The sequence below is a fragment of the Hevea brasiliensis genome, chromosome 14 (assembly GCF_030052815.1).
Source record: "Hevea brasiliensis isolate MT/VB/25A 57/8 chromosome 14, ASM3005281v1, whole genome shotgun sequence".
Lineage (NCBI taxonomy): Eukaryota > Viridiplantae > Streptophyta > Magnoliopsida > Malpighiales > Euphorbiaceae > Hevea > Hevea brasiliensis.
Genome location: NC_079506.1, coordinates 82,774,087 through 82,791,611, shown reverse-complemented (window position 1 = coordinate 82,791,611; position 17,525 = coordinate 82,774,087). Strand labels below are relative to the sequence as shown.

The window sequence follows — 17,525 nt, the reverse complement described above, 5'->3', positions numbered from 1 at the left end:
TCTTTGATTTCCTTGATATATATATATTAATAATTTTGGTTCGGTTTGATTTTTTTTATTTTTTATAAAAATAATCGAACCGAACCGATTAACTGAAATTATTAAAAATTATAAATCGAACCAAACTGATTGAATTTTAAAACCGAACCGATTAAATTAAATTGACTCAATTTGATTCGATTTTTCAATTTAAGCCGAAAACTGCTCTCCCCTTATCATTGTTATTATTATTTTGTTACGATTAAACTATTAATTAAATAAATTATAAAAACTGTGTTGAAGGTCATTGCAATTTAATATCAGGGCTTTAGAATGATTTAATCTGTCATCTAAAATGATTGTATTTTAAAATAATACTGATCTTATGCATATATAATATAAATCTAATTTTCTTAATAATTATAAATTTTAAAGTATGTAAATAATATTAGCTGATTTGTCATTATTTATGAAAAATTATATTTAAATTTTAGAGTTCTAATACTTATAAAATTTAATTATATATTTTATTTTCACGAAAACTCTAATTTAAAATAGACCTCTTAACCTCTTAAAAAAATACATATAAACCAGTAAAAAATGCTTGAATTTATAAAACCTAATGATTTGTGATTTTGTGTTGGCTTAAACTTCAACTTAACCCCTATACTTATTTAGGAAGTTTAATTTTAGCTAATTTTTAATTTTTATTTAATTTAATTTAAAATTTAAATTTTAAATTTAATTTAATTAAAAAATTAAAAAATTTAGCCTTAAAAACAAGAAATTGAATTAGATAATTTTTTATTTAAATTAAACAATAAAGAAATTTAATTTATGAATTTTAATTTTTGAGTTAAATTGAGTTTAAATTATAAGTTTTAGACTAAATAAAAAAAAAAATAAAAATATATTAAATTAAACTCTTTCAATAAATACAAATACTAAATTAAACATTTTACCAATTTTATACTGTCACGCTGCAAGTTTATGAGCCTTCGCTCCTTTGAGCTTTGATGTATGACAGAGCCATTACGACCATTACCACTAATATCAGCTTGTAGCTACTTCTTGATCAAATACTTCTCGAGCTTTGAAGTTTTAAGAAGAAGAAAGCAACTCCTTTCCTGTCTTTACCCTCTCCCCTATCCGTCTTCCCTCGACCTCAACCCCTTCACCTATCCCGAGTCGGCGTTTCAATGCTCATACAGTTAGAAATTGGGTGGTATCAACGTTCATACAAGAGAACTGCTGCATTCTTGTAACTACTGCATTGATTTATCGTCGTAAGCGTCTCACCTTCACTTGATTATAATGCTACAGTTCATGAGATGGTGATTTTTTTTTTCTGAATTTTAAATTTGCTAATTTTCGGTTCATTCATTTTGAAATACGTTTGAAATTATTGTTTTGGTTTTAATTTTGAATTATTTTTGAGGATTTTTTTTATTTTGAGTTTATTTATTTTGGTTTTTCAAAAAAAAAAAAACAAAATCATGGGAAGAGAAAAAGTCAAGCAAATAATAAAGAGAGGGAAATGATATATTTTACAAAATTTATAATTTAATATCTGTATTTTTAGAATTAAGTAAGTTAATTTTTAAATTTTAATAAAATTTACAATTTAATTAATGTCGATAGAATTTTATTAAATGTCGTTAATTTTAATAAAAATAATTAAAATATTATTATTTTTATTTTTAATCTAAAATTAATCTTTGAGATGTTATTTTATTAATAATTTAGTGTCTGAAGTTTTATTTTATTAATAATTTAATTTTTATATTTTTAAAATATAAATTTTATTAAATTAAAATATTTTAAATTTAATTTATTAAAATATAAATTAATTACTTTAGGGTGTTTTGAAATTTTAATTAATTATAAAATTATTTATATATTTTAAAAATTAATCATTAAATATTATAACTATATGTATTAATAAATTTTTATAATTTTATAAAATTATATATATATCAATTAATTATAATTCTAATATTAAAAATTAATTTATTAATTTATTAAAATATTAAAAATTAAATTATTTTTAAGTTGAAAATAGAGTTAAGAATATTTTGATATTTTTATTAAAATTAACGATAAATTATAAATTTTATTAAAACTTATAATTAAATTATTTAATTTTAAAAATATAAAAATTAAATTATAAGAATTTTAAAGATTAAATTGATTTTCAAAATAAAAAATTATAATTAATTAATATGATCAAATCTCACTCATTAAACAATTGCTTAACGCAGAAGATGATTTCGTGTACGAATCTTATACATTAATTCAGTGGCATCAGTTGAATTTTCTCCAAAATGACGTCCAACTACATTTCAAAGCATCTCTGTCTTTTTCTAGTTTCAATTCCAATCTATTTTTATTTATCATTATTTGGCATTTGCCAGGTAAAATGCCCAGCTGCACAGCAGCCATCGAATCGACGCCATCTTATTGATTGCAACGCAAGCTTAGCTCGCCAATCACCAAAATCCTGCGACGTACGCTGCGGGGTTTTCGAATATTTTATTGACCTTGGAAATTTTCTACGTCAGATTCACATGTGATGATGATTCCTTGCAATTTGGCTTCTTTCCAATGGCTTGGAAATTGCTTGTTGTGGATTCCCTTGCTGATATTGCATGTATTTTTTTAATAAAAATTGTTATTTACAAATAGATTTTTACTCTTATTTGATTTGTCTTTTGTTAGCTATTGAATCGGAGACATACCCGATAATTACTTTTTAAATAATATTTAATATTTTAAAATTAATTAAAATATTATATTTATTTATTTATATTATTTAATGATATAATTTTTATATTAATATTAAAAAATAAAAAAAAATAATCTCACTCTTTTTAATTTTTAGATATTAATGATATATTTTAACTATAATCAATAAATTAATAATATTATTTTTATATTTAATTATTAATATAATAATTATTTTTTATTAAACACTCTTACTTTGTATCATAGTTACTAACTATTAAATTAATTAATATTGTCGAATATGACTTGAGTTTTAATTGAAGTAGATTTATTAAAAGATTTATTATTCAATTTTATAACTTATCATAATTAATGAGTTAATCAATTTAATTTAAAACTCAAATAAGTTAATTTTTATAATTTCTTTTATTAATGAATTAATCAATCTATTTAATTTAATTGATAAAGACATTTATAAAGATATTGTTACTCTTATAATCATTCTAAATTTATAAAATTTATCCCTCCCTTTTCTCTCTTGTTTCCTCTCTATTTGCATACATGAGAAGGGACATAGGTTGTGAAGTAATGGATAGAGATTGAGAGCAGAGAGAGCATGGTGGTGGGTGGGTATACAGTAGGGATGGCAATGGATAAAGTACTTGTAAAAATCACTCTACTCAAATTTGAACTCGATTAATATTATCAAAACCTGAACCTATATTAAACTCGATTAAAATTTCTTATCAATTATCCGAATTCATTTAAAGTCCGATTATTATAACTCGAAAAAAATCCGAATCCATTTAATTTTATATATTTTAATTAATATTTTGTATAAAATTTATTTTGATTAATAATTTATATTTTTAAATTTTAATAATTTCATAAAATATTTAAATTTCATTTTATATAAAATAAAATATATAAAAATTTATAAATATTATTACAAAAAATATATATTTTATATTTAATTAAATATTTATATAAATCGATTCGGATAATGGATATTCAATATATAAAACTCAAACCTGTCACGGGTATTATTTTTCAAAGTTAAACTTATTTCAAATCTGATTATATAATATTTAAGCCTATTTTATTATTATTTGATTGAATTGAATATCCATAAAAATTTAACCCATTACTATTCGTAGGATAGAGAGATAAAGAGTAGGAGTTTGATTAGGTTGGGTTGACATCTCTTAAGCGTTTGAATAGGATTGGGGAGACTAGGAGGATTATGATAAGAATAAAGACCATTCTATCGTTTGACTAACTTCATTAGTAGAATATACCCAAAAAATTAGATAAAAAAATTAAATCGTTTATTCAATAATTATGTTTACAAATTATAAGAATGTCTGTTATTAATTATGATAAACTGAAAAGTAATGAATTTGTATTTCCATCCAAACATAAAATTATATATAACGGTGAGGCATTTTAATTTTTGGTTGATTCATGCATCAATTGAAATTAATTTTCTGTTTTAATCGAGTTAAAAATTTTTTTTTTTGTACTCAGTTCATAAATTTATAAATTATTTTATAAGGTTTAGCTTAAAAAAAATTATATCTTTTATATGTAACATTAGCTATTTAGATCTCACATCAATTATAGAGCATATATATAAGTGGTGAACTATATAAAAACAGAAATTTTATTAAAATTATTAAAATTTAATTTTTTTTGTTAATTAAAAATAATTTTTTTATTTATTTTTAATATGTGTATTTAAAAAAAAAAACCCTTGAATTCAATGCTTAGCACGTGATATACAAGAAGTCCATGCGTGCACACCAAGAAGCAATGCGTGTACTTCAGCTACCCGCCAAAATTACCTGCCAGTAACTAAAATTACCCCTCAAAATTAAAAGAAAAACGATAATATCAAGAAAAATTTACTTCTTATTCCACCGCCGTTTTTATTTTTATTTATTTATTTATTTTTATTAGTGTTATTCTCTCTATTTCTCTCCGCGACAGCCATTGTGGCCCTTCACACTTGCGCCTATCTATTTTCCTCCGATGCACGCCGGGTGCGTATGGAGATAACTTACGCCTCCTCCAGTTCTAGCGACCTCACCTCCGTCGCCGCTTCCACCTCCGGATCCTCCATGCCGACATCCGGCGTCCGACCAGTTAAGATCATTCCTCTGCAACACCCTAACGCGACGTCGTCTTCCTCTCTTTCCTCTTCTCTGCCTTGTGCTCTTTTCTCTCGCTGGCTGACCAAAATGAAACATATGTCTTTAGCTCAATGGATTGAGACTTTCTTGCCTTGCTACCGTTGGATTAGGACTTATAAATGGCGCGAGTATTTTCAGGTTGATCTTATGGCCGGTATCACTATCGGTATTATGCTCGTGCCGCAGGTGATTCTAAATCTCTTTTTCTTATTAACTCCTTTGTTTTTAGAAACTTCAGTTTGTTTGGCTCCAAGGAAAGTGAACGAAAAGAAAAGAAAATTTCTAAATGTTATCCGTTAACAGTTTTTTTGTTTTTGGTTCTCTAAAGATGAACAAGTCAACTGGAGCACATGCATGCGAGTATATGTAGCTTAAATATGTTTCAGTTTAAAATTGCTAAGTTTATCGAAGTAATGCTACTTACTTATGTTTCTAAGTTCTTATGGAAAGTTGTGTTTCTTTTCTCTTTCTTTCTTTCCAAATTTTCTTTTAGTTTCTCGGCAAACAAACACAGTTCTACAGTGTGGATTGCACGTTATTCAACGCATATTTTACATGTCTGTTTAATTTTTTCATGGTTGCATCAAGCACTCAACTGAAATTGATTGGATAGATTTGTTATTTTAATTCTCATATCAGCGATTGATTATGAATTTTCAAGTTTTTAACTGTTTGCTATTTGGATAGATTTGTTTTAAATTTCTATTAGTGCTGTTTTACTGTTTGACTTCTGGGCTTTTATCAAAATTTTACACGTTTACGCCAATCAGAGATTAGAGACCAGATTTTTAAGTTAGGTAGTGTTTGATTGCTTGGAAATGGGATGTTGGCCAGTGGCTTTCGAATTCTCAGCAATGGAACACAACTTTTGATGTTTTAATGGTGTTGGAATATCTTAAACTGACTAACATTTTCCTTTCATTCTCGTTGCTGTTATTTATCATCAATCAAATATTTAATGGGAATTTTTGGCTATGGAAGTGTAAATGGGTTGATTTATTATTCCTAGTTTTTTTTCCCCAAGAAAGAATAGATAGGTTGATTGGTTGTTACTGTTGTGGTATTTGAACAGGCAATGTCTTATGCTAAGTTGGCTGGGCTTCAACCAATTTATGGACTATGTAAGTATCATAAAATTGTTGGAAATCTAAATTTTGTAGATTACCCCTGGCATGACTCTTTTTCAAGTTCTATCAGCAGGCAAATTTCAGAATTTTTAATAGTACAAGTAATATAGAGCTTACTTTGTAGAGTTCTAAAATAAAGAAATATGATAAACATTAAAAATTGAATTCTTTTATTCCAAATACTGACTATACCACCTTCGTTGATCATTCTTAATTCTTGGTGGTACCATCAGCATCTTACTGAATTATATTATCTAACGACAACTGCATCATTGGATTTTGCTTGAATATCACTGCTGACTGCTGCATTATCTTTGCTCATAGAGTTACTTCGAGGCATTTGCTCTACAGTTTTCACCTCTTCATCACATTGTAATTTAACTTTAGATTTATCGTACTGGTTTGGCAAGGCAGACTGTGGTTTTGTGCCAGTATTTGTGTATGCCGTATTTGGGTCATCTCGGCAACTGGCAACTGGTCCTGTGGCATTGGTTTCTCTCCTAGTCTCTAACGTTTTAAGTGGAATTGTTGATTCATCTGATGAGTTATACACGGAACTTGCTATACTATTGGCACTAATGGTTGGAATTCTGGAATGCATCATGGGGCTTTTGAGGTACTGCTGCTCAACTTTATAATCACACTAACAGTCATAAATTTGTTCTTGCATTCTGATTGCTTTTACGCCAGCATGTCTGTGCATATGTTCCTTTTTGACATCCTCTGGGCTTACAATTTGAAACTTTCAATTTTGCTGTTGTTGGTTTTAGATGCCTCATCAAGCTGAAATATCTATATTTTATTTTTGTTATGTGCATACCTTCACTGTGAAGTTATTCTTTAATTTGATTGACATATAAACTCTGAAATAGGAGACCAATGCATATGTTCTTTTCATTTGCAGGCTTGGATGGATTATACGCTTCATTAGTCACTCTGTGATTTCTGGCTTCACAACTGCATCAGCCATTGTGATTGCATTATCTCAAGCAAAGTACTTCCTGGGATATGATGTTGTACGAAGCAGCAAGATTGTGCCATTAGTAAAGAGCATAATATCTGGAGCGGATAAGGTATGATTGTTCAAATGGTAGATACTCTGTAGAGTGAATATATTCAGATGGCAGCATTTTCTCATTGATTTATGTTCAAATTATTCTCCTACATGGTTCCTGAAGGAGTCCTCTTTTTTAGTAGGCTTGATATGAAATTGTTGGTTGGTTACATTTTTTAAGTTCTGTTGATTGTAATCTTGTTTATTAGCTTCTTATTTGCTTGTTGGTTTCATCCTTTTAAATTTGTAGAATTCTCATTAAACCATCTCTTTCCCATGTGCTCAATGGTTTTATGTTGAACTACTGGGTGAACACAATGTAAATAAGGTGACACTTTTTATTTTTTATTTTTTGAAATGTTACGGAGCTCTAATAAACATCAAAACATGTATAACCCCAACTTTACTATCTATAACAAGTCCATGCTTCATTTGAGCAAAAAAAGTAAAGCAAACAGAAGGTGGAGAGAAACCTGTTAATTGTCCCTTGTTTACTTAATAGAATACTTTCATATATTTGGGGTTGTTAAGAATTTATCTGTGATAAAACTAGAACTTCCATAAATTTAAAATTCCTCCAATCTCTGTTAGAATCCCTCAAAAATATAAATATTGGTTATGAGAGGAAAGCATAAGCAACAGTGCTGAAAATCATAAAAGAAGCGGGAAAGCAGGGAAACAAGGATTGTGGCCTTCTGATTACATCTTTTAATGTGTATGATGGTAATTTTTGAATGTAGTTATGCTGGTATTTATATGCTTTGATCTGGAGCTTAGTTTTGTAGCAACTACCTATCTTTGATGCCACCTGATAGGCTGATATAATTGCATGGCAGTTGATATCAACAACTTTATATATGTACAACTAATTACCATATATTTAAGTTTGCTGACTCAATCTTTATTTTTCATTTATTCTGTCCCATTTTCTTGTGATTTGTGAATTACCATGTGATCGTGTGCTAGTTTTCCTGTTTAATGTGTCAGGTTTGGTGCCATCACTCAATAATTCCATTTTTAACCTCAGGTGATATTTTCCTTTTGCAGTTCTCGTGGCCTCCTTTTGTGATGGGATCTAGCATTCTTGCTATACTTTTGGTCATGAAGCACTTGGTATGAAATCAGTTCTTTTTTCTCTCCTCCTTTTTAGTTGTAAAATGTGTCTTTTTCTAGATCTGTAATTATGAATTTGATGTTCCATGTGAAGGGAAAATCAAGAAAGCAATTTAGATTCCTTCGAGCAGCAGGACCCCTCACAGCAGTCATTTTGGGTACAACTTTTGTGAAAATTTTTCACCCATCTTCTATTTCTTTGGTGAGAATGACACAACTGCTAATAACATGCTAATTCTTTCTTTTTTGAGATGTCATACCATGAAAAGGAAAATCTATATAATCTGTCAAAACTTTCAATTTTCAAATGTTCATGCAATCAGAATATGACAGCATAGCAGTAGAAGGGATGTATAACTTGTCCATCTTTCTAAATATGTCAGTTGTGTACCTAAAAATGGAAGGAATCATCATTTACTCTCATGAAACTTGTCATTTGCAAACACAGGGAAAATCAACTAAACTAATCATCAAAGTGTTAATTTTACTTATATTTGGTAGAGGACCACTTTATGTTTCCCAAATTGATCAATCACCTGTTTGCTTCCTTGATCAATTATACTTCTGTTGCATACTTTTTCACAACTGAGCGATGTGAGATAAACCTGTTAGATGTAACTCTTGCTATTTCTGTATCTAATTGCTTAATGTTTGTTTCTTTGCTCCATTTTGCAATAATAGGTGTAGCTTAGGATGCTTGCCTGCCCAGTATTTTGGAATTTCCACAGTTTGTAGAATCCAATTAACAAAAATAATCTGTGCAAGATACTTGTTATTGCAGAATTTTTCTTTTTCATCTGTCTGCATTACTGTTCTTTTGTTTATCCGTTTAATTTTCTAAATAAATCATAACAAGAGCCAGGTGAGAATTTTGGTGTTGTTTTAGGTAGGAGAGATACCCCAGGGTCTCCCAAGCTTCTCCATTCCTAAAGGATTTGGGTATGCAAAGTCTTTAATCCCCACAGCAATGCTTATTACTGGTGTAGCCATATTGGTAAGAAAAGTTAATGAGCGTCAATCTATATTTATGCTTTGCCTCATAAATCTTGAGTTGCACTTCTCATTATGATCACGTTAAACTTTGAACTGTAGGAATCTGTGGGGATTGCAAAAGCTTTAGCGGCAAAGAATGGTTATGAACTGGATTCAAATCAGGAGGTATGTTTGTAATGGAAGGCATCTGTTGTAGAACCAATAGAACAATCAAAGGGGAAGAGAAACAAATATCAAATTTTCTATTAATTCTAAATTGTCAATATCAATAATAATAAAATCTACTAAAATATCTAGATGACATAGGTATTTATAGTATAATAACTAGTTCTACCAGTACTAGGATTAGAAATCCTAAAATAAGAAAAATACTAAGCAAACACTAATTAGGAATACTAAACAAACTCAAATTTTCTGAATAAAATACTATTTCATAAATTTTTTCCTAAAATAAACTGACCTAAATCCCTATTTGAAGGTCATGCATCAGTATCACTGCCAAATGGTAACTATAGTCTGTTAGCTGCCTCTAGTATCAACTTTCAAATAAGACAATCTTTGCCCACTACCAACTTATGCTTATACTTTCAACTTTCACTTTTGTTGACACAATCAATGAGGGTGACTGATATGAAATAAGTTGAAAAATATGCTTCTTAAGAAACTAGTTAGGCCGTATGGATGAAAGGCAATACAATTTTAATCTGGACAGAAGCAAATATAGATAAATATATGTACACTTTTCTTATTATAATTGTAAAACTTCTAGAGCAAAATTTGGCACCATCTGGGCATGTATGTCACTGTCACCACACATGCTATCTTTGGATATTTTCATAGAGTTGCACAAAACGAATTCTGACTTTTTGGTTCTCTTTTGACAGTTGTTTGGCCTTGGTATAGCAAATATCATGGGCTCATTTTTTTCAGCATACCCTGCAACAGGTGAGATTTTAAGTAAGCTGTGAAATTAAATATTGGATGTTAGCATGAAAAAAGTCCACTTTGTTCTTCACAATTTTGTTTGTTATGGGGATTTGTATTACAATGACATACAATTAAATGAAGGGTTATATTTCAAACTTTTCAATTTCATGCAGGTTCCTTTTCTAGGTCAGCCGTAAGTAATGAAAGTGGGACAAAAACTGGCTTATCTGGAATTATTACTGGCATCATCATGGGCTGTGCTCTTCTATTCTTGACTCCATTATTTGAATACATTCCCCTGGTTTGTTTCCATAGTCTCTCTTTTATTTTCTTTGAATTGAAAATTCTTAAAAAGTAGTGATTATTTGGTGTCAAATTATATCATGCTTGTAGTCTCCAATGGTTGATGGGTATAACTCACTCTGTCTCTCTCAAAATATAAATCCTTAGCTTGCATTTTTTTTTTGTTCTTTGCAGTGTTCTCTGGCTGCAATAGTAATCTCTGCTGTGATGGGCCTGGTGAGTATACTAAAATCAGGATATGAGTAGTTTAGGATTGGATTTTATTTATCTTATGCTTTCGAAGTTTGTCATGCCATGTAGTTATACTTTACAAGAGATATATTTGTTTGCTTTTTTATTTACTTCTGAGATTAAATATTACTATTTTTCTCCAATTTGACTTTTGTAGCAGCATGTTATATTCATTATGCTAATATTTATAACTATAGTTGTGAGCTTCTTAGTTGATCCTTTAACATGATTATCCATGTATTTACCTTCCTGCTGGAGTATGTCAATCAATGACTTAGAGTGTGGCTTCCTTATTTTGTAAATCATGGGTCAGGTCGGGTGGTTCAGATTATTCCAAGTTGTGAGTCATTTTGAGTTACCCATTGGTTTGCTATACATAAAGAATTTTGGGTCAGTTCAGATTAATCTACATATTTTCAGATCAGAGTATTAATTTTGATTAGAAAATTTGGTTTACCGGTGTTTTTGAAGAACTATATCATAAAAACTAAAATTAATCAATAATTTGTTGTGTAAAATATTATTTAATTTTTTAAAATTATTTTTAGCATTATACATGATTTATTTTACATTTATTTTAGCCTTTTGGAATTGGATAAAGACTTCCTAAATGGCTTGGCCACCAACAAATTAATCAAGCTAAACAAATCATGATCATATTTAAAATCTTTCATTTATTTCTTACTTTGAGCACTCCAAACCTAATTTAATGGGAGTTCTTTACGACCACGCACATGTAGTTTAAGTGAATTAATTATATATCAGTTAGCATGAGCTAATAGAACTCTTAATTCTTATTCCATTATGAGAAAGAGAGTTAATATGAAAGGGAAGAGCCATCTCCTCATTTATATAGCCTTTTTATAAATAAAATATCATCAAAAGATGGCTTGTGGACATAATAAAAAGAGGGGGTATAGTCCATACTTCTTTCATCATTAATTGTAAATGGTTTCCCTCGGAAGCTATGTATTGAATGAATTTCTTGAAAAGAACAGAATGTCCACATTTTATACAAGTGAAGTGATATATTAATTTTCCTGCTTAAAATAAATATCATACCAAAGTCTGTACAATTGGGTTGAGTCTGAGTAATATTATTACAAGAAGAAACACATATAGAGCAGAAATACCAAAATATATTGCCTGAAATGATCAACATTGTGATAGAATTTATTTTGAACAGACGTTTATTTTTCTGTCCCCTTTAAGTAACACTGCATATGGTGAATTCTCATATTTGTCACTCCACCTGTAATTTGACTAAGATTACATTTCTGTTTGTTTCAATGATAATAATTACTCAGTAATAGAAGTTGCAAAGGGAATTTTTGAACTATAACTTCGAAAACACACTGACCTGCAGTCTTCTTTTCCAGGGATTTGGAGCTCCAAATCCTCTTTGAATGGCTTTGATCATCCACTTCGTTCCAAGTTGGTGGGTCAATCAAACTTGAATTTATAAGTCCCATTTAAATACTATTACATCCATTGCTAGGCTTTATCCTATCCTAATGCAAGCACCTCTCTGAACTCAACACTTCCATGTGTTCAAAGCAACTTACTGTGGTACATTGCATTCAAGAAAATTATATGAAGTGTCCAAGGATAGTTGTTGAGACCAAATTATGATTTAGAACATTGGTTTTAGTTTTTTTGATAGCATTGTTATGGTGGTCAAATTTTATTTTTTAAACAAATTAATGATGGAAGAAAAGAAATCTCTTTAATTTGTGTTTTGCCAGTTGGCGCTTGTGCATAGTTTGTGCATTGGTATCCCAAAGTGAAAAGTGTTGATCTCAAATTTAAAATTTATATTTGCTCTCTCTTTGCTGAATGTTTGTCATGTCAGGTGGATTATGAAGAGGCCATCTTCTTATGGCGTGTAGATAAGAAAGATTTTCTTCTATGGACCATTACTAGTGCTACAACATTGTTCCTTGGCATTGAGATTGGTGTCCTTGTTGGGGTAAGTATTTAAAGAAATCAAATATAATTGGATTCAGGGAGTTGCATTTGCAATAAATTTAAAGTTTTATGCATTTCCTTTTGGGAGTGCTTGAAATCATGAGCCAAACACCTATCTACTGGTAATAATTATGTATTTTCTAGGATGCTGAATGAAACTGTCTTTTTGACTTTAAATTGGTTTGGACTGTAGGTTGGTGTATCAATCGCTTTTGTTATCCATGAATCAGCGAATCCACACATTGGTAAGTTGAATTTGTTGTATCATGGTGTTTATGTGTGTTAGTTATAGGCATAATTATCATTTTCTGTATCATGGAAGGTTTCTATTCTTTGATCTTCTGTAATTGCTATTATTATCTTTACCATTGTTTTTATCTCCTTGATTTTAGTAATTTCAACTATTTTCTTTCTTTTTTTTATTAATTAGATTTAAAAGTTTAACTATTTTCTTCTTTATTACTCTACATGCTGCAGCTGTATTGGGCCGTCTTCCTGGTACCACTGTTTACAGAAACATCCAACAGTATCCAGAAGCATATACTTACAATGGAATTGTGATGGTTCGCATTGATGCACCAATCTATTTTGCCAATATAAGTTACATAAAAGACAGGTGAAAATACATGCTTCCCTAAATTAATTCTATCCAAGGAAAGCCATCATGCATCTTCAAATCTTCCTTCCTATTATTCAGTTGAGTTGTTTTAATTTTGAGTCGCCAAGGTTTCCTTTTCAGACTAAGGGAATATGAACTCAACGTTGACAAATCTACCAAACATGGACCGGAAGTTGAAAGAATTTATTTTGTGATTTTGGAGATGTCACGTAAGTCTCAGTTATCTTATTTTGATTGCTAGGTCAAGAAAAGCCTGTGTCATGCATTTTCTTTTTTGATTTTATGATTTTAAGTATGTTGTTTTCTCATGCTTGGCCGGGAGTGGTATTTAGGTAAAGCCCTCCCAACAACGACAACTCCAGGATTTGAACCCTTGATCTGACCACTTGTTGGTTGTGTCATGCATTTTCTTTTAGCCTTTAGAGAGCAAGCAAAAATCAATAATAAATTCTGCATATAAAATTTTTGAGTGATGTTGGCCATAAAATGTTTCTTGTGGCTTTTCAACTCATTTTCAATTTTTGAACAAATATCAATGAAAAAAATTGGTATATATATATATATATATATATATATATATATATATATATATATATATATATATATATAACTTGGAATATCTTTATGCATTTCATCAAACGTCAGCTTCTTCTTGAAAGCAAGCTGATGTTAGTAATTTAATTTTTTTCTTCCTTTTCATTTCTTTGTGGGAATTGTAGGATATAAATATATCACATTATCAATATGGTTGACAAGTACTTGCTGGTGGTACTCTGAAGTTGAGTGCCATTTTGGAGTGTAATTATGTGGGTGATTCCTGTAGCAGCTGTGTCGTCTTTGTTCTTTTTTATATTTATGCAAGCTCTAAACCTCACGCATTAATGCTAATATTATGACAAAAAATAATATATATGCACATTATTTAAAATATTTTTAATTATTAAAAATCATTATAATTGCAGAGAAAACTAAATTTATTTATTTATTTATTGCAATCAGCAATTAATAATGATGTATGAAAATTTACTTATGCATTAAATTCGTATTTACACATTTAATAAATGACTAACTCTAAATAGATATTATGACTGTTTATATACATTATTTTTTAATATTTTTAAGAAAATAATGTAATAACAACAATAACAACAACAATTTTATAACAAAAAAAAAATAATCAATCAAAATCTTAGTATTTTAAGATAGTGTTTCAAGCAATAAATAAATAAATAAAATGCAAAAAAAATTTGCTAAAATAATTCAATAAATTGTTGTTATTATAATTTTCTTATAATGAGATGAAATTTTATATTTTATTATATAATATTGGTTTATTGGTTTATAAAATAAAATTTATTTTATCAAAATAAAGTCATCTTGAAATTAGTTTAATAAATATAATAATAATTAATGCAAATCTGTTAAATAAATAGTTAAAAAAAATTTTTAAAAATTGAAATGACAATAAAAGAAAAAAATCAAATAGTAAAAAAAAGGTAATTTGAATTCATATACAAAAGACTTAAGTGATTTAATAATTAAAAGAAAATAAAATAAATAGAAATTTAAAAATTCAATTAATAAAACAAAACACCTAAATAAAAATTTAAATGGGCTCAAGTGTTCCATGCAGTTCAGAATATTCAATTAATTAAAAAGAAAAGAAAAGTGTGGTGGCATGTCAAAAATTCAAGGCTGATGTAAAAATTAAAAGGAAAAACTTTATTTATAATAATAAAATAAAAAATTAAAAAAAATGTTGAAAGTGAGGAATTTTATAGCACTGTATAATAATAATAATAATAATAATAATAATAATAATAATAATAATAATAATAATAAGAAGAAGAAGAAGAAGAAGAAGAAGAAGAAGAAGAAGAATAATAATATATTTACTATGTTACTATTTCACTATATATATATATATATATATATATATATATATATATATATATATATATATTTCTTTTCAAATAAATTATTCTTCAAATGTAAAGTTAATTGATAATGGCAGAAAAATAAAATAAATTATTTAAAGCTTTGTCAAACCCCATCGGCAATAGCCAAAATTTTTACTTTCGGGTACTGAGTCGGACTGCAGCTCTTTTTTTTTTTCCTAGGTTTTTTGAAACGAAGAAATAAAAATATATAATTTCAAGCTTTTAACTATTGGCAGGAATAAAAGTAGCCCAGCTTTAAGTACGGTGAACTCTCATTAAAAAAGAAGCTGGAAGGGTGAAAAGCGTCACCTCTTTTAGTAGCAATGGGTGCCCTATTGTTATTCTCTGTAATTTCTTCTAGCCGTTTCAATTCATATAAAGCTCCATCTCATCCACTTGTGGTGGTTTCATATTTCTCCTTCACTGCTGAGGTTTATATGAAGCTTTATTAATTGACAAATCCTTGGAAAATTCTCTGTACTCTCCTCTAAGTAGTTATCAATGTCTGAAGGACCTTGCTCTAGAAACAGATAGAAGTTGAAAATATCTATTAATAACTTAGACCATATAGATTAGATTTATGTTTGCCATGTGCAACTCAACCTTTCAATTGAACCCCCAACAACCACCCCCCACCCCCTTTTTTTTTTTCTTGGGCTAATATTCCTTTGTTATTGTCTTGTACTTTTTGGCTTTGTTTAGCATAATGTTATATTCAGCTACATGATGACCCTGCAGAAGTTGTTTGAATTCACAAGGAATGCATTTGATTCAACTTTTCAGTTATGCTCTAAATAAATTGTATTAATGCAATCTTGCATTGGTTTCATATAAATGGTAGCATTCCTATCATCATCTCAGAATCTTACTTTTGCTTAGTGCTTTTCTCGTAAAGTTTTGATTCAACTTTTTAGTTATGCTCTAGATATATTTTATTAATGCACTCTTGCAATGTTTTCATATGAATGGTAGCAAACCATTCATCATCTCAGAATGTTCTTTGTGCACAGTTTTTTCTCACTGATGTCTAGTTACCTATATTTTTTTTTATTTGCTTGCTATGATATTTTTATGAAATATTTTATTGTAGAGTTCATTGATTTTTGGCTAAAAGATTTATCAAGGATGCCCTGATTTCTCAAAATTTTCATTAAATTCACCAAGTTTGACATTGAATGTGATTTGATGACGAAGTGGACGATCTTGAATGTTCTTAATTCTGCAGCTGTTACATATATAGACTCCAGTGCTGTACAAGCTTTGAAAGACTTGCATCAGGAGTATAAATCACGGGATATCCAGGTTTAGTGCTCATTCTGGTTGAAGTCACATTTTAACTATGAGCTATTTTTTTCATACGGAGAAATAGAAGGATGATCTTCTTGCATGCCACTGGGTTCTTTTGTAGATTGCTATTTCCAATCCCAACAGAGAAGTTTTGTTGACCTTATCAAAAGCTGGTCTTGTAGAGCTCATCGGCAAGGAATGGTACTTTGTGAGAATGCATGATGCTGTTCAAGTTTGCCTTCAGCATGTTCAAAGCATAAGCCAAGAACCCAGGCACCCGGATTTATTACCTGTCGATAAGCCAGGTTTCTTCCAACGGTTATTGAAACAAAGAGAGGAGGATTTATCAGTTGCGAAGTTGGAGTCAGGCAATAATTCTGACTCTCAACTGGAGCCATTGTTGTCTCGGAAGTCATGAAATTGACTTATTTTTTCAACAAATAAACTACTGCCCATTTTTATCAAGGCAACCGCTTATACATATTTGCAAGGTTTGATTATTTTCTTGTAATTGTAATCCATTGTTGTAACATTTATCCATTGTTGTAACATTTCATTATGATGTATCATTTGATTTTTCAAGCTAGTTAGCTATGATTGTTGTAGAATAAACAAAGTTTACTTTCTGCTATGGAAATATTCATTTCTCATTACTCTAGTGAGTACTTTGCAGCCTTTCTAAACCTGTTCATTCATCTGTACTAGTTGTTAACAGAGCAATAGATAATGGAGGAGTCACTGGTCATAGGTTCTGCAACTGCAAACCTCTCCTTTTCTCCCCACCATTTTTGTGGAGTCTGTCCTCACCCAGTTTAGAAGCAAGTGCCCAAGTTTATGTTAATAAATCACATACAGGATTTGATCACCATTTAAGAGTATGCAACTATGCTAGTAATCATTGGCAGCCCCTCTAATTTTGTTAATTATGTGTATAATATTTTACCATCTCCGACTTTATCCGTAGACTTATTTTTATTTTTCATCTATCTTATGGCTTACTTTCCTTTTTAAAATAATAATTTATTTCTAAATTTATTAATATGTTCCCAGTTTTACGAATAATTTAAT

The 17,525-nt window shown here is 29.2% G+C and overlaps 1 protein-coding gene across 1 annotated transcript; it reads left to right on the top strand.

Annotated features, from left to right (window-relative positions):
- The first annotated feature begins 4,674 nt into the window (after window positions 1-4,674).
- LOC110664806 (sulfate transporter 4.1, chloroplastic) lies at window positions 4,675-17,110 on the top strand. The gene is made up of 17 exons (XM_021824665.2): window positions 4,675-5,081; window positions 5,968-6,016; window positions 6,437-6,638; window positions 6,927-7,095; window positions 8,124-8,189; window positions 8,284-8,391; window positions 9,076-9,183; window positions 9,282-9,347; window positions 10,067-10,127; window positions 10,283-10,410; window positions 10,587-10,628; window positions 12,496-12,612; window positions 12,805-12,856; window positions 13,089-13,227; window positions 13,351-13,439; window positions 16,396-16,472; window positions 16,579-17,110. The coding sequence occupies exons 1-17, from the start codon at window positions 4,752-4,754 to the stop codon at window positions 16,873-16,875; spliced, it is 2,100 nt and encodes a 699-aa protein (XP_021680357.1). The 5' UTR covers window positions 4,675-4,751; the 3' UTR covers window positions 16,876-17,110.
- Window positions 17,111-17,525: the final 415 nt, after the last annotated feature.